At 38.6% G+C, this 26,079-nt stretch overlaps 1 protein-coding gene across 3 annotated transcripts in view; it reads right to left on the minus strand.

Moving 5' to 3' along the window:
- Positions 1–26,079, minus strand: part of PARN (poly(A)-specific ribonuclease) — a 135,567-nt gene that overhangs the window by 99,065 nt on the left and 10,423 nt on the right. For all 3 annotated transcript variants that reach the window (XM_015588618.2, XM_025046110.1, XM_025046111.1), the window contains 12 exons: positions 23,809–23,974; positions 23,059–23,124; positions 22,299–22,337; positions 21,286–21,328; positions 20,164–20,244; positions 17,067–17,123; positions 14,867–14,944; positions 10,988–11,031; positions 9,808–9,850; positions 9,028–9,103; positions 6,839–6,949; positions 6,465–6,534 (listed from right to left, as the gene is read on the minus strand). In XM_015588618.2, the coding sequence (XP_015444104.1) occupies positions 6,465–6,534; positions 6,839–6,949; positions 9,028–9,103; positions 9,808–9,850; positions 10,988–11,031; positions 14,867–14,944; positions 17,067–17,123; positions 20,164–20,244; positions 21,286–21,328; positions 22,299–22,337; positions 23,059–23,124; positions 23,809–23,974 (874 nt within the window). The remainder of the gene's footprint in view (positions 1–6,464; positions 6,535–6,838; positions 6,950–9,027; positions 9,104–9,807; positions 9,851–10,987; positions 11,032–14,866; positions 14,945–17,066; positions 17,124–20,163; positions 20,245–21,285; positions 21,329–22,298; positions 22,338–23,058; positions 23,125–23,808; positions 23,975–26,079) is intronic.

Here is a 26,079-nt window from a genome sequence, read left to right on the forward strand (position 1 = left end):
ATGTGGGATGAGCTTTGCTCCCTATCCCTGGTTCGAGGTCCATTTTTGGTAGAAGCTAGGAGTTAGAGGACATTACTCCTTTACTCAAGAACCATTAAGACAAAATTCAAGGCTAACAACTATGAAGCTCTTGGGAAAGCCAAGGCCATTGGAGAAGAAGGGTCCCACAATCACCATGGCTATTATCTGTCTCCATCCTACCTGCCCTGACCTCCTCGGTTCTGGCATCAGCAGGGGATTCTGAAGAAAAAGATGTGCAGTGCACAGCTGTTCTTGGTGTCAGACAACTGAAGTGGATCATCTGTTTTCCTCTGCAGCCTCACAAATTACACAGCCTCACCACCGTCACAAGGCTCAACACACATGAGAGAGACCAACACAGAGGGCAGACAGTCTCTTCTGATTCACAACCCAACCTAATAGCAAGACCTTTTAAATTAACACATAAAGACAGTTATGAAGTGTTTTCTTAAGAGGACTTCTAAGTTGCTTTCTCTATAAAAGAGATTTTATTGGCACCATGCACTTGTGCCTCTTTCCTCCTGTCAACACAGAGAGACTGCCACCCAAGGACACTCAGCTAAGTACATACAGCCCTTTCTGCTTACCTACCACAGCCCCTGATAGCGGGTCAAACCAGGCTCACGCTACTTTCTTGGAAGTTCACTGTGGTGGAAGCCACAGTACCAGTCACATTCCATACCCCTGGTACCTGTCACACACCATGCTAAGCAGCCTTGTCAATTCTACTTGGCAACCCAAGGGCACCCTGACAAGGTGGGCACTGTCATCTCCATCGCACAGATGCAGAAACTCAGATTCAGAAAGGACAGGCGTCCGGCCCAAGTGGCGTGATGTGAGCCACAATGGCCCACAGGAGACCTCTACTCTTTCACCCCGCCCAGCTGCCTCGCCTATGAGTGAACCTCAGTGGAGGCAGCTGCACAACTTCACGGCCATGAACCTCAAGGTCAATGTGCCCACGAAGTGATCCAAACACAGGAGAGCAATACACACTGACAGGCAAAATGCTCCAGGTGTTTGAAAATATCAACAGTTTTAATAGATTCAAATCTCACTGAAGCAATAAGCTGCTCAAAAACAGCTCACAAAAGGACAAATGTATAGAGACAGAAAAGTAAGTTCATGATTACCAGGGGCTAAGGGGAAGGGGAAATGGGGAGTGATGGCTTGATGGTTATGCAGTCTCTGTTTGGAGTGAGGAAAAGTTCTGGAAGTAGATAGTGGTGATGGCTGCACAACGCTGTGAATGTAATTAATGCCACTGAATTGTACACTTAAAAATGATTAAAATGGCAAATTATATGTTACATATATTTTACCATATTTTTAAAAATTATACCATATAACAAAAACCATTGTTCACTTTAAATGAGTAAACTGTATTGGTATGTGAACTTATATCCCAATAAAGATGTTTAAAAAATTTCAAAGAAACAGCTTCCAAGGGGTCATTTAGTAAATGCTATTTCTTTCCTCTTCTCTCAATAAAAATCTACCACTGAAAATGCTACACAGCACAAAGACTGAGAAATAACCATATGCCTCAAAGAAGAAAAACAAGACAAGAAAAGATAACATTCAAATCTAACTAAACACCATGTAGTTACAAGCAGGATTTTCCTTCCCTGCCTTTTCTGATTGAGGCTTATAACTAAATCCAAAGCCCCCCTTATAGGAAATGCCCAGTACAAAAAGGTACGATTGTATGGTATCTTCTGTGAAAGCAAAAAGTTCTCTATTTGCTCCCAGTGTCTGGTCAGAGAAGCATATCTTCAAAGTATAAATGTCCCCACAGCTGTGGCAGCAGTGACAAGCTGAGACCCATGGTGTGTTGGGCACTGTGCATTTCACCTATTCTCCCATTTCACCCTCATGACAACCATACAAATGGGCACTAAAAATCTCAATTACAGATGAAGAAGCTGAGGCGCAGAGAGGGTAAGGAACCTGCCCTAGATTGCACAGAGAGATAAGGAGTGGGGCTGGGATTCAAACCTTCGTAACTGACCCAGAGACCGCAACTGCTCTACACTACATAGTATCCTGAAGTGAAGCAATTCTCCTGAATAAATTAACCAAATGGTTTTTAAATTTTAAATGGAGGAGGGGCGGGAGGGGAAAAATAAAAATAAAAATAAAAAAATAAAATGTTAAAAAAACTAAAAAAAAAGTTGCAAAAAAACAAACAAAAAACATCCATTTGCTCTTATAAATGTATTTTGTAAAATATATATGGACGTTAACTATAATTAGTTAAGAAATTGAAAGGATGGAAATAAAGTTTTATGTTTTTGTAGTAAAAAAAAATTTAAATGGAAATAGAAACCAATTATGTGAAGTGTCGTGACAAACCTATGCCTTATCAACAGTACAAACCATTATAACTCTTGCTTACCTTGGGAGGCAGATTACTGTAACACTTAAAACAATAAACCTAATTTATATCTGACCTGAACAGTATCTCAGTAAAGACACATTCAATACATCACCTGGGATGTTAGAAATTGACAACAAAAACCAGGAATGAGAATAGATTAGCCTTGTCCTCTTGTTATTTCAGCACCTTCTGCTCCTCTGTATGACGGGGGACAGGAGGGACAGAAGCCTCAGTGAGGGCTTCTTAGCACCACTATCTTGAGAGACAAGTGGTCTGCCCTTTTGGACATGTGGCCTACTGACAACCTGCTAGGAACCTGGCATGTGACCTGGCATACCACACAGCTAAGCATGAATGGCAGCTGCTACTAAGTGGGGCGAATGAGAGTTGCTCTGTCTATTATCAATGAAAAGCCTGGGAAGAAAGGAGGTACAGTTGGCCATCTATATCTATGGGTTCCACATCTGTGGATTCAACCAATCGCAGCTGAAAAAACAAAAAATTCAATGTTATGTTATTGCTGATGTGTACTGCGTATTTAGGCCTGCAATGGTTGCCTCTGTAAGGAACGTGTACAGACTCTTTTTTTTTCTGGTCATCATTCCCTAAACAACACAGGATAACAACTAATCACATAGCACTTACACTGCAGTAGGTATTATACATAATCTAGAGAAGAATGAAAATATAGGGGGGGAATGTGCATATGTTATACAAAAATACTACACCATTTTGTCTATGGGACTCGAACACCCATGGATTTTGGTATCTGATTTTTCATAAGCAAACACTAAAAGGCAGATACAAGCAAAAGTAGACACTTCACATTTGTAGCCACTGTACTCCAATTTTATATCCGCATAACAAATTTTCTTCTTTATCATGATACTAAAAACATAAAGCACATTCCACTACCACACTGACGTTTCTGAATCTCCTAGCATGTGAAATTCTCTTTTATTTCAAGAAAGGGAAACAATATATCCTGAGCATCTACTAAGTTCTAAGAATTATCAAAGTCCTTCCCCATCTCATGCAATCTTTACAACCTCTGTTGGAGGAAAAGCATTATCCCCATTTTACAAAGGAGGATACAGTCTGTCCAAGAGCATATCAGTCCTTCTAACAGCTTCTCTCCTCGTCCGCAGCTTAGAAAGAACAGGCCCAGGGTCATCCCAGCAAGACAAGAGATTTCTAGAAGAATCCTGTTCAGATTCAGAACACTTGTGTGGAAAATGAGGTGGCCATCCTGTGTGTACAGTAAACTACAGGCAGTTCCTTCTTTTTAATTCTACTACTTACAGAGAATAGCCAAAATTAAAGACTTAGTCATTTCCTTTTGTCTAAGAACTGAGGTAAATAGAAAATAATCTTCCCAAGAAACCTTCATAAAAGGTCATCTACAAGAGAGTTCAAGGTGTGTTGCAGAAACAGATGACTGTTAATAAAACATTTTGTGCTTTTTGTGATGCAACAAAAAGTAAAAGCAGAGAGTATTTTTAGTTCTTCCCAGCCTAAAAGGATTTGACCAAAGGATCTTGTCTCAGCCTGGTTTTCCATGCACTGATTACAACTGACCGTTATAAAAGAAGGTAAATCACTTCCTGACAGCCTGTCATTAGCAGTGGTCTGATCCGAACTCTCTTAGGACTTTCATTCTGATTCCAACAGAGGAAGGAGAAATATGGGAGGTGCCCAGGCTATGAAAGAGACAAAAGGGCACCACGCAAAATCCTCATGGGACATTCCCGTAGACAAATATGGCTCAGAACGCACTTTATATTACACTCAATCTCCGCATACTGCTCAAACACTGGCTGTCTTGGGCCTTCTCAACAGTTGGCTATAAAGCTTCCCGAAAAGATACCTAATACAGCCAAGTGCTAATTTAGAAGAAAGCGGAAATAGGTGGAGCTTACCTCCCCTCAAGGTTTACTTTTTAAACATAAATCTGGTGACAGGAGAACAAAATATTATTTGCGTATGTCGGCTGTTTGATGACCTTCAAAATTTATGTTAGGACTATGCATATTTGGTTAAGCTTACATTGAGAAAAGCCTGGTGCCAACATAAATAAACCCACAGAAAAATTAACAGATTTTTCTAAAACCAACTATTGAGAAAATGTTTATGGTAATTGTTGGATGTTTTTCTACAAGGATAATCTTGAAAAAAATGACAAAATCAAGGTTTAATGTTATAAATCAAACCTGCATATAAGAAAGAATGAGGGCAATATTAACACAGAAAGATGTCAAAAGAAGCAACTGCTTTTCCCACTTTCTAAATGAATTAAGAATGGATGACTGTACTTGACTAAGCCATTCCAATATAGAATAATAAAAACAGTTCTTATGTTGCATTTCAAATCCTGCTAGATTTTTTTTTTTTTTTTGTCTTCAAGGATGAAGAAAATATTCTTCCTTTATAGATGGGAAAAAATAGAGCAAAAAAATCAAATTAGGCAAAAATTTTCAGTACAATATCACAGGAGGATTCCCGAATCCTCAACTACTTTTGGCATGTATCTAGGTTTCGACAAAAAAAATCTGAATGGACACACATCCCAATTCAAAATGAAGCTATATGTTTATTGTCCAGTTCTTCTGAGTAATGGTCTTGCACATTAGCAATATTAAATTGATCTAAGGATATACAGTCTTACTTAAGCTCTTTAATCAAAGCTTATTTTGGGCGCTCTTTATGTTGGTCACAGAGATTACTGATCAACTAGGTGCTGCCTATACCTAACCCAGTTTGTATTTATCATATGATTTTATAAGGAGTTGATTTCATGGAGAATAGGACCGTTGTTTTCAATATTTATAAATAAGCACACAACTCCCAGTTAAAAAAAATAGCGTTGAATAATGAACTTAACATTATGCATGTAAACATGTAAGGGAATGACCATGATCCAAACAATATTAGCGTCACCTATAGGTTCCATGGTCTGACATAAACTGCCCTGAAATAAGAGTTAATTGCTGAGAAAATCCTGTTTTACCCATAAGAAACTGGATAGACAGCAAGGACTCAACCATTAGCAGAATTAATTTCCCATACAGAAAAACTCAACGTAATTTCTAACATACACCACACTGTTACCCAGTCCACTTTGAAAGATATTTGGAAAGTCAAACACATTTACTTCCGAACTTTCACAGAAAAGAACAAAGATTAAAAAAATAAGAAGCCACAGTATGATAAAATCCCCTCACTCAGAATACACAAATTCTGAACCTGTTCCAATCCAGATGTTTGGAATTAACATCTGTCTCTGCAGCCTGTCACCCAAATACAAGCATGTGATACTAGTATTTACACAGACATCCTAAGGAGACAGTATTCTTCCCCAGTAAAGCACTGATAGGATTGCAAACTGCTGCACAGAATGCAAGGAAATGATGTAACCAACCCAACACCAAAATATTCTTTCTCTCAGTGATGGTGGTCACTGTGAGCCACCTTGTTCTGTCTGGCTAGCTCAGAATCTCCTAGCACCAACCCTGCTAAGAGCTGGAGTAGAGATAAAGGTTTAGGGCTCTGGCACAGAGCCAAACTGTGGCCTGCTTCAGGGCATCCATAACTTTAATAGTCTCAATGGTGCCAAGAAAGCACAAATCATACTTTGAAGTAATAATCTTGAGATTCTTTGAAAATGCTCTGAACTCAGACTTCTCCCTAAATCATGAAGGTACATGAGCAAGCTTCTGCTTTACTGAATCCACTGAGGGCTCATGACGCAATGACAATCAAAGCTTCATACACACGCACAGTCTCCCTTACAAGTAATTTAAACGTCAGAAACACCAGTGTTTTGTCTTGGAAGAGATGCACTATCTTTGGCAGTGCTTTCTTTTCTTTCTTTTTTAACCAATATATTTAATAAGTTATTTCCCAAATGGTCAATTTCTATATTAAAAAACCATGAGTCACTAGAGATGAGAAAAATTTCATCTGAAAATGCACTACACCTCCCAATCCTCCCTGATTGACATCCCAGATACGAGGCTAGTCCGCAGTGAGAGAACGTGGGCCCTGGGACCCACTGATTACTTACTTGTTAAAAAAAGGTTCAATGAGTTTTGATCTGGCAGACACATGAATTTTTGGAGGACTAAGAAAAGAACCTAATGGAGAAAAGAATCAGAGTATTATATACAGTCAAGTAGACAAAGCCTGAAAGTTCAGGCAAAAAAACATTTAAATCACAGTATGGGTCAGCACGGGTAAAGTTCATATGGGCCGAGTTCCATATTCCAGGTACAAGTCAATGGTTCCTCCAGTGCACGCTCCATCACCTCACCCCAGTCTCCTGCGACTCTTGATGCTTCCCACGTCTAACTGGGTGAGTGGATCCCAGGGAAATGGTAGACAGGTAAGATCCACTCTAGACCACTATGTGTTTGACAGAAACATGTACAGTGTGAGTACCTAGGTAGTTTGCCATGGAGATAAAACACAGTCCTGTGATATAAGCATCATAGCCTGCCTCGTGGAGCTGTTCAGAAGCTGTGTCATAACTTGGAAAATCTTCTGCACTTTCTAAAGAGAAAAAAAAAACAGTTTTCTCAACGACATCATAAATCATGAAGACTAGTAAGCATATTGCCTTATCAAAAACAAACTGCATTAGTATGTGCTGCAGAAATACCCTAAATAAATTTGCATTTAAAAAAGCTATCTTTTTCTCATTCTCTCCACATAAGCCCATACAACATGAGGTACCAGAGTCACTTTAAATGGGAACTTTGGTCTAGACTAGAGCGATGCCTCAGTTATTAACAAAACTCGGCCACAGGCCTCCCCATGGCACACTAATGCTACTTATGATCATACATAACTCACCTATGACAATGATTCCTCTTCTGATTGCTTTCTAAGGTCACAAAAAGGGGAGTCTTCCCTTACAGATATTGTAACATGGGGACACAACAGGAATTTCAGAGTAATGACTAATAGCCTGAACTTTGGAGTCCCACTGTCTATGTTTGAATCTTCACTCACTACTTATTTGTGATCTTGAGCAGGTTATTTCACCTCTGGGCCTCTATTTTGGAAGAATAAAGATAATAATCACACTTCTCTCATTTTTTTGTGATGTTTTTGTGAGGATCAAATAAGCTAATGTAAGCAAGGCTCTTGCACAGTGCTTGGCATAAGGTAAACACTCAGTAATTATTATCTATCAATAATACCCCAGGTAACCCTCCCCAAACCAAAAGACTCCAATCAATATTGGTAGCTCAATCCAACACTGTCCTCTACTATGCTCCCAGGTTCACAGATGTAAATACAACCAACTCCAAAAACCGACCAGAACTAGTTGTAATGCGGCCCTTGGAACATGAGGCCACTTTACAGGAGCAACCATTTTGTACCACGATTCTTTTGTCACACGATGCACACAGATGCTGAGAAGATAACATCTGAGAAGAGTCACCTGCTAGAGGAAATCCCCTACCAGATACCAGAATATTATACAGAAATAATAGGATGAAAGTAGGAGAATACAAAGGATAAAATAATAGGATAATTCGTAAATAATTATTTCCCAGAACCATTCTGGAAATGAGTATCAAAAAGGTAATAATAGAATCAAAAAAAGTGTGAAGGGAAATTAACAATGAAAAGCTACAACTGTTTTTATATCAATACAATGCTCTTTAAACAAGAATTCTTTAACCTCCATAAGTATTAAATATTAGACTTTAATAAGCTTTAAAAATAACCTTTTAACATGACAGTCAACTAATGGCATCTATTACTAGCTGAAACACAGATTTCAAAATCAATTATTTCCATTATATTGCTATAGAAGAGATCAGGTTTCTTTTTCCCAATGCTTTTTCTTAATTCCTTTTTTGGATTATTACCCAGAAAGGGAAGCAAATAACTACTCTTGGCTACTTTAATACCTTACGGTGTCAATTTCTGAAACTTTGGTCCTATTATCCATGTCTTCAGAAGTTTGCAGGCTATAACTCATGAAAGGCTAACTATAGTATCAGCAGCACAATTAGACAAACAGGAAGTCACACCTGGAAGTTTCACCAAATACCTGGGCAGCAGAAGTGGCCAGATACGGCAAAACATCTCTACCCACAGAAATATTCCTCCCTGCTTCTGGTTTCCCTCGCTGCTGCCACCCCACTCCTAAGACACCCCTGAAGGTGGCAGGGGTGGAGACAACTCTCTTTTCTCATCTGTAAACCCAGTTCTTGGGCTTCTCTGACAAAAATGACAAAAAGTATATTTTCATTCTAGCTTTAGCAATCAATCGCCAATTCTTTGTCTCTGCTTAAACAATGCCACCATAGAAAAGGACGCATCAAATTTTGGGAGAATTCCAAGTATTAGGAAATAAAAACCCTAAAGGCTTAATTGCCAAATGTCTCAACAAACGGGCTACCCAATTCTATGAACATAAAACTAATGTAAGATTAGAAGACCATTTTTATTCAGAAAACAAAATTCAACACAGGGTGTAAGCAAGTTAATTTAGTCAAAATCTATAAATGTGCAATCTAGTTTCTAGAACGGTTTCATCTGCTACAGTTTACATCAATACATAATCATCACAAAGAGTTTGAAGATTTTCATTTTATATTTTGTATACTTACCAACTTTAGGAGGGGTGAAAGGTGTCTCTTTTAATCGCTTTTCCAATTCTGCAAGGGATGTGTTGTTAATGATATCCTGCAAACCGGTAAGCGAAGAACTGTGAGCCTTCATCATCTCAGTGCAACAACAGACATCAAAGAGATTCACTGAATGTCACTGCCAAAAAAAAAGGGGGCATCTAATACTGCCCCCTTGTGTTCTTTAAAAGAAATACAGGAGTCATCGTTTGGTCAATGTGAAAGAGAAGCAGCAAATTTAATTCCACCATATGGAAAGTTTAGACATATGAAAGATTTTTTATACACGTTTCTGCAGACCTTGGGCCAGAAAGCTACATTTTCCTTACACGGTACCGGCATTCGTTTCACTCAGCTTGTAAATGATACCTTTATCTGAATTTTCTTGATTATAAGACATATCCAAAATATATAAAAGTAGGAAGTGTGTGCATGTGCGACCTATTCAAAAATACACGATGTATTTTAATGTTAAAAACTTACATTCGAAAAAAATAAAAAGGGGGAAAAAATTCCACCACCCAAAGATAACCGCTATTCACATTTTAATATATTTATTTCTGGTCTTTTTCCATTTTTAAAATATATTTATTTCTGGCCTTTTTCCATTTTTTTTTTCATTCTTTTCTCTTTTTTTTGAGGGAAAGGAGGTAGATGTATATGAAAAATGACATTTAAATAGACCAAAAGTCCAGAGTTCTTAGTAGCAATTCAGGAAATTTCAAATATAGCGTATCACTGACAGTCAAATTTTTTAAATACCTTAAAAGGTTGTGTGCTGGCCATCAATTTAGTATCCAAGAGTCTAAAAACAAAAGAATTTTTAATATGGTAAACAAAATGTATATCAGTGTCCAAAATGTCTTTTACTCAAATCAACAGCCCCTGTCTTAAAAGTGGACAGGGGAAGAACTAAACACATTAACCACTGTGAGCCTAGCTCCACATCCCTGCTACACTGGACTGGACACTTGGCCCCCTCGGTCAGGGACTTTGTCGTACTCAATTCGTCCCCTGAGACGGTGTGGGCTACACCAATCTCAAGGTGAAGTCGAATATCCTCATATGTTTTTACACAGGTCAAAACCCACTGCAGGTCCAACTCTGCCAAGCCATCACCATTTACCATCACCAGGTTTGTACGACATAAATTCTCGGATGGTTGAAATCTGCATTTGGTAGTTTCATGCTATTGCTGTTATTTCTCACTATTCTGTTTCAGAGACTGGAATATTAAAGAGAGAGAGAGACTAATATGAAAACTGTTTCTCTCCACATAAACGTGAAGACTAGATAAAAGGCTGCTGAAAAAGCAACTGCCCCACTGGCACACCTGTCCCTCTTCAAACAGGTCCTCAAATGCAGAGGCTTGTCTGTGGGTTCCACATGACCAACATGTGATCTATCAGACAGGTGACACATCAGACTAACCGGCAATATTAACTACGGAAAACACTAATGGGTAGAAGCATTGACTTAAAGCTGAGGGGAAAATCTCTAGCCAGACAGTTCTTGACCGACTACAGAACACTCAACTGGATATATTCAACTACATCCAAATATATATTCAACTATATCCAATATTCAACTGGATACTCTCAACTGGACACTTCGTTGTGACAAGGTACATCCAACATAGAGGAAAGACAAGTGCTGGCTCAGGAAAACTTCAGTTCTTCTGGCAGCAAGACATGAAATGAGAAAAAAAGAGCTGCTCTCTATTTTTACTCTTAGTTCAAATTGTGATTTTTAATAGAATAACAAAGCCAATCATCAGTTATAAAAGTAAAACATTACAACCTCAGATCTATTAAACTATTTCTCATGTGAACTGGATTATAATCACAATCTAATGGTTCTAATAAGTTACTATACACCTATTTGCATTATGAATGCCATGATGAGTGTTTTAAATAAAGACAAATCCTCAGAGAAAGCTTACCTGGGGAAAACACATGTTGTCATCTCCTTAAATTCATTTAAGTCCTAAAAACAAGAGATGGCTTGTTATAATTTAACACGCACAGCAGTAAAAATATACACAATATTTCTAGTTCCACAGGTCTCTTCCCAAACTAATTGTGATTCTTCATACAGGCCCCTCAAGCTAAACTGCAAGACCCATTTCTAGTTAATAATAACTTACTTAAAAATCTTCATAATTTCCTCTGACCTGATATAACATAACATAACGAAAACAGATATAGGAGAGGGAAGAAAAGGTTTCTATTACAATGTAGAAAACCTTCAATAATGGCTCTGTTACACAAATTCAACATTATAGTGGGACCAGCAATGTTATTTACATAAAATGGTTCATACAGGAAATGGACACCTGCGAACGATGTTATACCTTTACTGAAAACACCTTTGAAATGTTAAAGTGGCCACTAAAACACACACTTTCAATATATAATTCCTGCTTTTAGTCAGAAAATTGCTTAAGTGGCACGAAGAGCAAGTGCCTAAATTACACAATTCATTTTCCAAGTTTATTTTGATCAGGAAGTCTAAAGCTGAAATGAGATTCCTCTAATTCTGAATTAACTCATTTACATACATAATTGCCACGCTAGACTGACAGTCATACTCCTGACCCTTTGTGACTACATTTCTCTTCAGCGTTATTCATGCTTCACAGGAAACTGCCATTTCTAATTAGCCTTTCAAGCCTGTAAATACAGATGGTATTTAGCTAGTTTGCAATATTTACTGGCTTTTCAAAGGCTGTTGTTAAATTAATGGACAATACATGAACAAGTAGCCTCAATGCTAACCCAAACAAAAATGCAATGAAAATTGTTTGCAAACTCTCAATACCATTACAAAGCTTGACAAGCAAGGAAAGATTAGAATTATGGCTACTTGGAGGGCCGGCCAGCAATAGCGAAGTTCTAGGCCAGTGCCTCCTAAAAGATCATGAGGAAGTACCATGAAGATTCTTAAGAAGAGACTCCCCCCTAAAAGGCAGCTCTAAAATGCTGAGTTCTTTAGTAAACTTTTAAATGCAAATTTTGGTACCATACCAATGTAAGTAAAAGTTCTACCATTTTAAATAGCTTTTATCATTTATTCTCATCACTTCTTTCAAAGGTAGATGGAAGGAAACCATTTTCTTCCTCTGACAATGACAGAACACAAAGAATTAACTTCCTCAGGTTACCTTAGTAATAAAGGGTGAAACCACTTACCCTAACCCACATCTACTCTACAACAAATCTTATGTGCTCTTTCTACTAGAATCTGATTTAAAACTAGTTTCGTTCAAGGTAACATTTATTAAGTGCTTATATACAAAATGCTCTGCTAGGCATTTAGACACAGACAGTAACAAGGTTACATTCTTTGTCCAATAACCTAGGAGAAGGGAGGCAAGCTGTACAGATAAAATTTATGCACCATAACAGGTAAGCAGTTCTGTGGGAGTTCAGAGAAAGGAAAGATCTCCTCTTGGCAAAGCAGCAGGCAAGGAAAACTTCCTGGAAGAGGCCTAAGCTAGACCTTGGTAAGACAGGTGAAGGTGTATACAGCAAGCATTGAGAAAAGCTAGAGAAAATTCAAGTTGGAGGAAATAATATACCGAAATCACAGACATGCTAAATCACAAGGCATTTCTCAGGGAACAAATGAGCCAGTCTGGCTGGGAATAAGGAGAGTAAGGAGTGGCCAGACTACAGGAGATGGCTGGGATAGACCATAGAAAGAATGATATGTCAGGCTAAAAAGAATCAACTGTATAGAAAAGCAAAGAATGTGCGATTAGTTCAGAATTTTGAGCAGGGTCAGTGATGTGAACAGAGCCATATACCAGATTATAAAACTGGCACAGTGGGGAGTCACTCGTTTGTTAAGTCAGTATTTAATGTCTCCTATGTGCTAGGCTCTGCTTAGTATCCAAGACACCTATAAACATAGCATTAAATATACTTTCCTCTTCCCTTACTGATAGTTCCATTGTTTCGAAGGTCAAAAAGTCATGAGGGAAGCTGCTACTTTGGTCTGTTTGACTAGTAAGAAGTAGTTAACCTGAAATAAACATTAGCTCTCTAGCTTTACAACAATGCAAATTCATACCCATAATGTTTGTCTTAAGATTCACAAGTATGAAGCCTTTTGAGTCCCAGACGGTGATACAGTTGTCATGAAAAGCAATGACAACCTTAAGGTTGCAGAAGTAAGACAAAGGGAGCGACAGAGCCACAGTGTTCACAGCTGTGTTGGACTTCTGCAAAGGAAAGTGATCAAGATGCTGATGGCTCCTAAGAAATGTTCAGTAACCAAGGCTTTGAGGATGTATAAATGAGCCTGAACGCCAAAGTAGGTATCTCTCAATCCAGAAACATTAAAAGATTAACCTGGTGACAATTTAAAGCAAGGGTTGGCAAACTATGAACTGCAGTTCATAGTTTGCATAAACAAACAGTGTGGCTTTGTTCCAATAAAACTTTAGCTCACTACCTACTTTTTAAATAAAGTTTTATTGGAACAAAGCCACACTGTTTGTTTATGCATTTTATGATAGTTCTCAGACTACAACAGGAGTATTGAGAGTTAAGACAGAGGCTGTACCAGCCTGGAAAACCTGCAATATCTACTTTACTATTTGGCCCTTTATAGAAATAGTTTGCCAACCTATGGTTTAAAAGATAGCCTGAAGGGTAAAGTAAGGCATGGAATCTTGCCTCAAGTTTGGTTAACTCCACATGAAAAATAATGCTATTTGCAATTGAAATTAAAAGAATCCAGACATGAGAGACAGCATGGAGACAAAAGTGTCAGGTTTTGTAACTTAGCAGATCTGGGGGACAAAAGAAGAGTCAAACCCATGTTAAAAATAGTATTGGTGACTGGGTATTATTTATAGTAAAGGAATCAGGAGAAAGAACTGGTTTGGAGACAGTAAGAACGAAAGAAAGGTAGTGTAAGGTACACATCTTGTTTGAAACATATACATTTTAAACACCACTTAGTCTGAAGCCTAGCCAGGTGAAGACATGTGGAGTCCCGCATGAGCTATGTGCCCAGATCTGGGGAGAAATCACAGCTGGAGATAGCAATGAAGGCATCTTCTGCTGAAGTTCTGAAAGTGGGTGAGATCATTACAGAACAGAAGATATAGAGAGAAAATAAAGGACAGGGGAGGACAAGTGAGATGAGGCCAAGTGCAGTTAGGGAGCAAGGAGGAAGAAACAGAAGAGAAGTTGTTTTCCTGAGGAGCCAAAGTAGCTCATGCTTTGATGCACTGAGATCACTTGGCTCCAAGAATGAAAATACAAAAAAGGCAACAGAGAATCTAAGGGAAGCAGCTTAGCATAAGGCAACCCAGAACTCTTGTGGTTAGCATGTCTGCTTTACGCATAGAAGGTCTTGGGTTTGATCTCAGTGGAACGAGCAGTTGTGGGTCCTCCATGCTCCCTCAAAAGCAGAGGGGCTCCTTTTGAAACTTATGTATGACCTGGTCCAGTGCAGTTGACCTAAGGCACCACTCACCTTCAATGTCCCTGCTATATCTCACATTGGCAGCACCAAACTAGACGACCACGCCTGTGACTGAGGAAGCCCTGCCACACATTGACTGAGCAAACCACTGGCATTAAGATAAAATAAATGTTTTGCCTTGCTCTGGCAGATGAGTGAGGATCCCTTAAAATGGCCTGTATGTACATCTCTGAAAAAATGTACAACCAAGCACACGAGATTCTCTCTCAGGGAGATTCTTTCTGTGAGAATATGCTGCACACAACGAAACAACACCCAAGTGGAGGACACTTTCTTGGTAATAAAAAATTGTGAATTTTCAACAGGCTGATAAGGCACTTACCGCAGGCAGGGGGCAGTAGAACTGATGGACTGTGTGCATGACATCCAAGAGCATGTTGTGTCCAATAACAAGTTTCCCCTAAAGTCAAAGTTAGAAAAAAAGACTTACAGGTACAAAAATTATAGAAGGGCCTGAGCGTGAAATGGATGGCTCGAATTCCATGATGACTCTGTACTAAATTTATTTTTCCACATTAAAAAAATATGTAAGTATATGCAAATAAGCAAATTAGGGCTGGCTTCATTTCTCTTAAATTTGGGGGTGTTAAATCTAGAATGCAAAATAAAAGCTCCAAATGCTTTTGATTTCACTAATCTTTTACTGATTTTTATTAACTTTTCCACCTACAAGAATCAGAAGTAATAAAATTTTAATGAAAGAGCTCAAGTTAAAAGGTAAAATCTGAAAACACCATGTCCCTTGGACTGTGGAATAATTTGTGAAACAACTCCAAATATCCATCCAGGACAGTGTTCTTTTTTCCTTTTCTTTCTTTATTTATTCTTTTTTTTGACAGCCAAATTGTAATCTTTATTAAAGTTATTTTTACAAATTTATGTCTCCTAATATGAAAAGGCTGATTTTTACTTTAACATGTGCTTTGAAAATTAACATCAGTAGTAGGAGGGGCTTTAGCTGAATAGATTTCAGACTTCAAATATGTGACTGCATCCTTCATCTATAGTTTTTCCATCTTCCAACTACTGACCAAGATCACTTGAAAATCCATGACTTTCAAATGCCACATTTTCATAGAAGGAATCCTCTAGGGTGGATTGAATCCAAACAGTAATTAGATCTAGGAAAACACAGGACAGCTACTCTTCCAATATCTATAGCAGAAGTTACCACATCCAGGTCAGAAAGTGGAAGCACTTGACTCCTGTTAGTATCTGTTTTGATTTCAAAATCAGTATGATAATTATGTAGCAATTGTACATTTTCTGAGATGTATCCTTCTCCCAGAAGGCTATTTAGCACCTTCATAGGACATGTTCTTAAATATTATTTTCAATTAAATCATTGCTTTTCAACCAATTGAAGTAAAATATGTGTGCGATTCATTTGCTCCATTCTGATAAAAATTAAGCTACCAAAATGGAACTTCAACTTAAATTTAGCTAGTCAGGTGATACCATTTCTAACATAAAGCAAAAGGTCACCACAGTGGAGTTTTTTACTAAGTCCCAGTGGACCTTCAGAGTAACACTCCTTGCTTGAGTCAAAGGGCTAACTATAATTCTTTGAAACAAATCACTCTACACAGAATCTCCCAAATCCAACAGATAAGCTATCACTTTTGGCTCAGTGTGTGTGTACATTACAAATATCTACACAATGCTAAAACCCCAAGTACTGACTGAAACTATAGAAAAAATGTTGGGGGAACCCAAAATGGAACACAAAACACTAATAGATGAACCTAACTATAAAATAAATCAATCCCATAACTACACTGAAGGATGCTGGGAAGAAAAGAACTAACTACGAAAACTGTCTCTCAACTAGATATCATCAGGCCTGCAATGAACGCTGTAGTCCAGCCAGTGAATGCACTTCTCACAAGGTATGGGTAGTAATCCCAAAACTTCTTACGTGTCTACCGGATTTAAACAAACACATATAATGCAGATAAGAAGAACTGGATTTCCCACTATTGGAGAAAAAGTTTACAAATAAGAGAAGAGAGCAGGCTAAAGGCAAACCATGTGGATTGGAATCTGAAGTATCAGTACAAAGGCACGGTTTTATAGGTATCTGTATTTATGTATGTATATATGCATGCATGTATATGACAGAAATGTCACTGTGTATACATATGCATAGTCCTACATATGTATCTTTTAGCTCTGCCCAGTAAGGGCGCCTAGAAGTAGTAACACCACAGCAGTAACCCAGTGACAGGTCTGGGTTTCTAAACACTATTCCCCAATGAAAGGAACCAGGGCTCCTTGGAGAAGTCATTGATTCTAGAGCCGAGGCAGGGAAAATACAGGATGAGGCTGGACATAATTCAGCGATTACGATGTTGCATCAAGAGCATTATAACAACAGTCTATGAAATTCTAACTTCTTTCTCCATATCAAGTAAACATTCTGTACGTGACAAAATAATTCATTTACAGTGATAACTAGTCATGTCACCTTAAATGTTATGTTCAGGAACCTAGTTAAAAAAGAAAAGGTCTGGTTCACTTACTGAATTAGCAATGGCATGAATGACTCTAGAGAATCCCACGGCATCGTTCAGTTCTTCCTGATTTAAAAAAACAAACAAACAAACAAAAAAGATTCATGTACTATATTCCTTCTTTGAATGAGGTAAAACCTAGCCATAAACAAAAAAAGGCACTGAAATTTTATATTGTTAGCTTTAGTTTCACATGCTTTGTATCTAGCGACCTAAACAACTGCATGTGAAATGTTTATTTTTTTTCTGCTTTAGAAAGTAAAATGTGAAAATGGTGCAAATTATCCCTTAGTTACTAAAAGAATGGTGCCTAGGGTTTACTCATTACTTCAACTTTGTGTTGAAATTTACAAGTCTATCAAGCTGTCTTAAAAACACAAACTTTTAAAACCTGCCACCTTCTGTCCAAATTCAATACTGCATTAAATTCTAAGGAAACCCATTCAGCAGTTGATTGACCAAATAAAGCATTCTCATAATTCCTGACTTTTTCCTTGTCAAATGTATAAAATTTTTATAGCACAGCACTCTGAGACTCATCCCTACTCAGTTTCCTCTTCCCTGTTTTCTTCCTAACGGTGTTTAAATAGGCTCAATTTCTGTCTTGAAACCCTCTCCTTAACTCTAAGGACATGCAAGTACAGTCCCTTCTCCTTGTCTCTTCACAGCTAAATTACTTAAGAGACTTCTCTCCACTCAGTAGCTCCCGGTTAACTCCCAGGTACCTGCAGCCGTCTGCTCTCTGGCGTCACCCTCACTGAAACTGCTTACCTCCTTAAACTACTCCCACGGCTAACTACTGTGGGTGAAGATGTAGAGAAACTGGAATACTTGTGCCCTATCGGTGGGAATGTAAAGTGGTACAGTTGCTATGGAAAACAGTATCGTGGTTCCTCAAAAAATTAAACACAAAATTTCCATATGATCTAGCAACCCCACTTCTGGGTATAGACCCAAAAGAATTGAAAGCAGGGACTCGATCAAATACTTGTACACTCATGTACAACAGCATTATTCACAATGGCCAGAAGGTGGAAGCAAGGCAAGGGTCCACTGAAAGATGAATGGATAAACACAGTGTGGCATGTCTATATAATGGGATGTTATGCAGCCTGAAAGAGAAAGGAAATTCTGACACATGCTACAGTGTGAATGAACCTTGAGGACATCATGCTAAGTGAAATAAGACAGCAACAAAAAGATAAAATAGTTTGATTCCATTTATCCAAGTTTCTTTGAGTAGTCAAATTCAGAGAGAGAGAAAGCAGAATGGTAGTTACCAGGGGGTGAGGTGGGGGAGTGGGCGCTGTTGTTTAACGAGTACAACATATCAGTTCTGCGGGATGGAGAGTCCTGGAGATGGATGGTGACAACGGTTGCACTACAACGTGAATGTACGTAACACTACAGAACTGTACACTTAAAAATGATTAAAATGGTAAATTTTGTTATGTGTATTTTACCAAGATTAAAAATAAAAACAAAACTTTAAAGAATATTTTAAAAAAAGAAAACTACTCCCAAAGCTGAGCCCAATGGCCACGTCTCAGTCCTTGCCCTCACTTCTCACACGTATCAGACACTGTTGACATCCCCTTCTTCAAACGCTCTCTTCCCCTGGCTGCCATGTCACAATGATCTCCCGACACACATTTATATTCTGTCCACCATCTAAACACCGTGGTCTTCTGGACCCCACCCTAGGCCCTCCTCTCATTCCTCATGCTTGCTGTAGGTGCTCTAACCCAGTCCTGGTCTCTCTGCCAACAACAGGGAAGTCTAGCCCTCACCTCTCTCCTGTGCTCCACAATAGCAACCCCTGTGACATTTGGCCATGGATGTCCCAAAGATATCTCAAGTTTCACTGGGTCAAAAACAAAATGTAACATCTTTTCCACTATAGGGGAACAGCTCCACCATGGTGCCCTGGTGACCCTGCACGTATGCGAATAGGCCACACAGGCAAAAGCTTAAGCTGCAACTGATCTATGCCTGTGAAACACCCCAGGAGGGACGGGGAGGGAGGCAGTTTGTAAGGTGCAGCTAACAGGCCATCTCCTACCCACCTCCCTCTCTCTCCTAACAGGCTGTCATCAGACAGTTTCTCACGGCCACCCATATTCTGATGAGGTTTGGTGCTTTCTGCCTCACGTTCCTGTCAGTACAGGGCTGCAGAATACAAAAGCACTTAGCTGCAGTCTAGAACTCGCTCCTCAGTGATGGGGTACCCACAACTCATGTCACAGTCATTTGGCCCCTTTCTGTTTCAGTGTTGTCTTTTGGTGTGTGGGACAAGGACCATATGCAGCTGCCACCTCTGGCTAATCTTCCTTCTCTTAGTAATAAACCATCTAAATCTAACAGTGGCTAATTGTGTCTTTCCTGGTTGAATCAGTCAGATGTGCCTTATATATGTGTGAGCTTGACATCCTCCCATATGCAAACCCCTCTCTGCTGTGTCGCTGATATCACTCCAGCCCACTCCACCTATGTGAACCGACACCAGTCTAACCCAGTCGCTCAAATTTCAGGCTTGAGCATCTTCCTTTTTCTCTCTTCCTCTTTCACCAATCACAAATCTCACTGATTCTACCTTCTAACTATCTCTAGATTCCACCTAAACTGCTATCTTGTTCTAGGTCACCGACATCTCTTAGCCACGTTACTCCACAGCTTATGTGGTCTTCCTGCCTCTAGGCTGACTCGAATCAACTCTCCAGATGGCAACAATCTAACACTGTGTCATCCTACTCTGCCAAATCATGTTCTAAACTTTGTTTCAGGAAAACTAGTAACTGTGCTTGATAGCAGACACAGTGATGTTAGTGAACAGGCAACAAAGATCAGTGACACACCACCCAAATGACAATCAAGAACGTGTTCTCCAAGACTACTTCAGACACAGGGAGACTAGTCGACTGTGTTGCCAGACTCGCTGTGTTGGCTTTGTCTAAATACTTTACCTCAAGTTCCCCTTGTTTTAGTCTAGGCTTTTCTGTCAATTCAATTCTATGGGAGAAAACTATTCGCTAAATTGACCTGTAAACAGATAGAAAGTACTATGTCACCATTTCTCACCCAAAGGAAATGAACTTAACTCAATTACCTGTTCTTTAGCATGTTTCTGCTGCTCTCTTCTTTTACGTTCTTCTTCATCCACTTTGCTGACAACTATGTATCGTTCTTTCTAAAAGACAAAACCGACATACAATTTTCTGGAAGCAACTTTACCCCCAAAATTTCAGAATTCTGCTATTATTAGAAGTTATTGTTTTTATCACTGCACAATCTCTCATGGGCTAAACACGATAAAAGTATTTTGAAATGCCACCAAAAGTTGAGTTGATGCATTATAAACCAAAATTCTGCCTCTGTGTTTCCATGACATTTTCCCATGGTTTATTAATTGAGCCCAACAAATGTCAAAGTAGCAACAGATTATGAGAATAAGTCACTCTTCAAGATGAATACTAAGAAATTACGTTGAATTTGAATATGAGTTTCTAAATAGTTGGTTTTAAAATAAAATTTCTCTACCATATTTCATTAGCATAAGAAAAAAATCCTGGATTTTCTTATAACCTGTCAGATAACTGGCACCTTCTTCCTCACATAATGCATTTTATATCAATTAAACACACCATGAAACTTCCTATGTCAAAGTTTGAGATTTATCTTCTAGCAAGGTTATTTTTTAATTTACTTATTAATCTCTTATTTAACTTGACATATAATTTAAGAGTAACAACTAAACTGTAAAATTCTAAACTTCTGCAAAGGGATCCCACCAACGGCCCACCATTACCCATCATGGTTCCAACAGTGCACCTTGGGAATACATGATGACAGCTTTGCATATGCCCCAGATTCTAAAATTTAATTTTACTTGCTCACATAACAGGGAGCCATTTGTTCTTGTACACTATCACAACTTTCTGTCATAATAAAAATGAGTACTAACATTTTCATGCTTCCAAGTTTACAAAACCTGTTCACTTCCACTTTTTTATGGCTAACCATAAAAAAGTTGTGAGATGGGTATAGTATCATTATCATACTTACCCCCGATGTACAAACTAGAAAAATGAGACTTAGAGAGGTTAAATGGCTTGCCCAAGGTTACTCAGTTCCTAAATAGCAGAGCTAAGGATTTAAATTCTGACTTTAGACATATCGATGTATCATTGCACGTGTTTAATTATTAGCCCCAGAAAATTCTTGAGGTTACCTTTTCAGTTTCTAAAGTCTCAACATGAATGCCTTTGGGATACCTAAAGAAAAGAAAAGAAAAAAATATGACAACAGTAGATGAGAGGAAGACAGCTAAAACCACAAGCACTTTAAAAGCAACTATACAGTTACAATTTAATTAAATGAAATAGTTTTGTCTTACATCACATAATACAGTCAACTCATTACCACATAGCCAAATCTTGCTTCTAGATTCCTAAGTGAAATTTTGAAGTCTGTTTAGATTGCGTGGGCAAACACAGGAGAAGACAGAGATGGGTAACTCTGCTGCAGTTTGGCGTGATGGTTTGCCTCCACCAAGGAGAGGAATCTGGAACCCATATGGAATAAATAGCAAGGATAGCATGACAAGAGAAGAGGCTGGTCAAAAAACAACGGCCCTTTTCCTGTTATGTTTGAAGTAAATTCCCAGGATACAAGTCACTGGCAGATTCTAACAGAAGAATAAGAACTCCAAAGTCAAATGCAAACATCAGTCTGTCTAAAACTGATGTTCAATTTTTGGGTTAGCGATCCACTTGAAAATAGAATGAAACCACAGGAAACATTCCAAGAAAAATACACACACAAAAGTTTGCATATTATTTTAGGGGATTCAGAGCTCCTGAAACCCATCCACAGTCTAACCCCTACTTTAGAAAATATTCGGGGCTGAGTATTTTCTAGGTCTTAAAACCAAATCTTTATCCTATGCTTTCAAAGAACAAAAACACTACAAATCCAGAACTTAAGAGACAAAGCCAAAGTGATAATTAAAGAAATTTTAAAAGGCTTTAAAGTATCTATTAAGAAGCAATAACAAAGAAAATTAATTAAGTGGGTATTCAACTTAAGAAAACAGGGGGAAATAAAGCACTGTACAAGAACGTGGTATGGTCAAACCACCAAGTCCTGCAGAATTTTAAAAATGAAATGAAAGCTAAGAGATTATATTCAGTTTTTAAACCCTAGGTCCCTCACAGAGCTCTTGCATATCATATAAACACTTACTTCCAGCTCAAAGTCTGATAAATTAGTTTTCTTTGGAACCTACAAAAACAAAAGTTAAGTTATTGGTTTTGGCTCATTAAAAAGAAATCCTAACTGACCAAGCATTGGTTGGGAAGGACATTTAATTTCTAAAAGAGACTTCATTAGAAGGGACAGAAAATATGCAAACAAAAAGAAGCAGGAGTTTCAGGTGTGAGGACTCCTCCCCATTTGTCTTCATCAAAATGTTCTTTAATATCATTATATTGCCTTTCCAGAAGAGGTAGAAGTTCTTGTCTAACCAAAGTATTACTTCCTGTGGTTTTATAAAAAGAGTTTAAGGTAGACAGATGTACAAGATAGTCACAAAGTACAAGGAAAGTAGAATGTTTAAGTTACTCTTTGAAATGCTGATGTTTTTTACCATGAAGAAAAATTAAAAAGATAGAAGTCGCCTGACAGTAAATCCTTTATTAAATCCTTCTTTGTGTATTAAGCACTCCTCAAGGTGAAAAGTTAGGCCACTCTTGAGCATAACTTTAAGCCAAAGTTGCACAACAGTTATTTCTCTTCCAGGACAGGACAAAGCATTCCTTCAGTGTCTCAATACACTGTCACCTTCACTGTGTCAATGCTAAAGTTAGTGCTTAAATTTTGGGAACATACCTGTAATAAAAAGACTATTTATGAATGTGTTTTTAAAAAACCAAATGTAGCCCATGCCGGAAATCATCTACCTTTCCCAAAAAAAGAACATGTAAAAAGATTCAAGGCAACTAACCCGGTACATGGGTCTAAGTCCAAGTTCTTGTTTTCTTCACTTTTTAATAAATCTTCTATTTTCTCTCTGAGAAATTAGAATAAAAATATGACCATCAATACCCTTATGGAAAAAAGTCATCAACCAACAGAATAATCATACTCAAAAGCTATCTAAATATAAGAACACATGACAATGTAACTTTATCCAATCATGTTATAACTTTTTCATGCAACAAGGCTTAAAGAAAAATAATTAATCTTGGCACATTCTTTTTGTTATTATTGTTACTAATGAATTAGTGACAACTTCTCAAGGATTCATCAATACAAGTGACTTAAATTTTTACTCTTCTAGTAAAGCTGTTATACTGGTAAGTGAACTAAGTAAGACTAGACACACCTCCAAGGGCACATTTGCTCATCAGAAACTTCACTGAGAGAGAAATACACATGCATATGTTGCAAATATCTAGAAGGGTCTATTTGATTCCTCTGCCTTCAGAGAAACTGGACAGTGGCTGTCAGGTCCTTGGTCCATGCAGAAGGTCTGCCTAGTGACATGTGACAAGTCTAAGTACAGTACACAGAATCCCATTTACAATGTGCCATTGTCACACAAATCTGGATATGCCACAATTAAACTCCGCTACTCACAACATCACACCGCCGTGTGTACTACGTATGTGCAGCGCAAGTTAGAGATACGGGTGTCAGTCCTGCTCTAATACCCATTACACAGTGTACATCTGGTTTCAGTTCAGAAACTTACACCACTTGGTCAATAAACTTCTTCTGATCCTCAGGAATCGTCACAGGACATTTTGACGTGTTAGGAGATACGTAAGACAGAGCTCCTGCACCATTGGACTGTAAACGTTTTTCATCATACTGCTCTCTTAACTGTCTTTCTTCTTCTTGATTTAAATATGGAATCCCTAAACATAGGTTTTAAAAGAACATATTAGCAGAAGTAACTCTTTAACATAAAAACTATTTAACAAATGAAAGAGTCTAAAACACTCAGGAAAGACCATATTTAATATATCTCAAAAAAGTCAAGAGAAAAAGCAAATGATTTTGAAATATTTGTTTATTCATGCACTTCATCATTCATTCATTCATCTTTCAACAAATTCTTATTTGGCACTTACACTGTGCCAGAAACTGTATTAGGCACTGGGGAATCTAACAGTGAACAAAGTAGATACATCCTGCTCTGTAGTGAAGGGAATGAGTTTAGCCAGGACCAGAGAAGGCCACTGTGAGGGAAGTTACAGAGGATAAGAAGTAACCAGACATGCAAAGAGCTAAGAGAAGAGTATTTCCAGCAGGGGAAAAAGTATAAATGTTTTAGGCTTGTGGGTCATATGGGAGTCTCTACTGCAACTACTAAGCTATGCTCTTGTAACTTGAAAAGAGTAACATACAGTGAGTAAATGAATGGGCATGACCCAATAAAACTTTATTTACAAAATAAGCAGTGGGCCATAGTCTGTACCCTGACTAGACTACAGACATAGGAAGAATGATTTTCAAGATAGAAGAGCTAGCACTCGCTGATATACTGGAGGTGAGGAATAAAGAGAAGGCAAAATCGAAAATGATGCTCTGAGGTTTAAGCAATTGGGAAGGTGATAGGGCCACTTACTAAAAACTAGGAAAGAATAGGTATGGGGCTCCAAGGATGAAAAGCAAAAGCTACCTTCTGGATATAGGAAATCACCTAAGGGTAGATGTAAATTAAAGTTACAGATATATGCCTATAGTGCTGGAGAAAGGTGTTGAGATAGAAATTTAGGCATCAGCAGGATATCGGCGGTCTTAAAAGCCATAAGACACTAGTGAACTTTGTAGAAACGATTATGGAATTAGAAAATCACCATTTGTCAATAAACACTGGGGTTCTTGCCTACACTCATAATGGAAGAAACTACCAAATTCAGTTCAAGGTTAGAGAAAATACAGATGTGTATTTCTTCCCCTCCAAGTTCACAGACTCCTGAATTCTATCTACATGGGGGAAGAAAGGCAGCCCCTGGACTGGTTAAGAACCTCTATACTTAAAGCATGTTTACAAATGTGGACAGGTATGACACAGTAAAGAGGGAAAATAATTCAGGAGGGAGAAGAGCAAGCTGGAGGGGCCAGTGCTGGACCAAGAGACAGGGACTGGCTGTTGACAGGCACAGAGACGCCACTGTAAAGGAGATAAGCAAAAAAGGCTGGGTCCAGACAGAGGTTTGGTGGTGCGAACATGAAGCAGCTCTTCTCTGATGGCTTTATTTTCACACATGGTCATTAGGCGGGGTGGGAGGTCTAGAAAAAGAGACAGTTAAAAATAGACATCCCAGAGAGCTGGAATTCCTAAGTCAGAAAAGTAGGATTTTTGAGCATACTGAGTGTTTATTTGAAGCTTGTGTTCATGAATTTAAAGTGACAAATTAGCTCAGGTGTGTCATGTTTTCCAGCAATATTCAGATGCTCGGAAACAAAGAAGGTAGGTAGTCAGATCCAACCAGGGTTGGGACCTTGCTAGGCAAGTACAATGGAGGAAAAGAGGAACAAAGGAAGGAAGGAAGGATATGATGGACCACATAGACAAGGAGGGAAGTCAAGAGAGGAGAGTGGAAAGAAACAGTGAAAAAGCAATGGAGGTCAACAGACTGCTGAAAAGAGGTACTGGAGTGATCGAATGAGGACAGGAAGTAGTGCTCTCAACGAGAAATGCTGAAGCCGGGTGAAGCTACCAGTGATAAGAGCCATGGTGCTCTTATCACCTGGTCAAGAAAAAGACAAGAGAGAGCATCCGGTGGCCATCCTGTAGACGCTGAAGTTGCCCAGAATGAGGAGGGAGGCAGGAGTGGAGAGAAAGACAATGAGCCAAAACCCAGGCTGTCGATGAATGCCATGCCCACGATGTCAGCAGACAGAGGGGTGGCACAGCTGAGTGACACAGCCCAGAGAAGAACTGTGGCTCCTGAGAAGAAGGCATGCAAGTAGTCTGAAAGTGGCATGGAGAAACAAGGATACCCACCACTGC

This window comes from Pteropus alecto, unplaced genomic scaffold (assembly GCF_000325575.1).
Source record: "Pteropus alecto unplaced genomic scaffold, ASM32557v1 scaffold34, whole genome shotgun sequence".
Taxonomy (NCBI): Eukaryota; Metazoa; Chordata; class Mammalia; order Chiroptera; family Pteropodidae; genus Pteropus; species Pteropus alecto.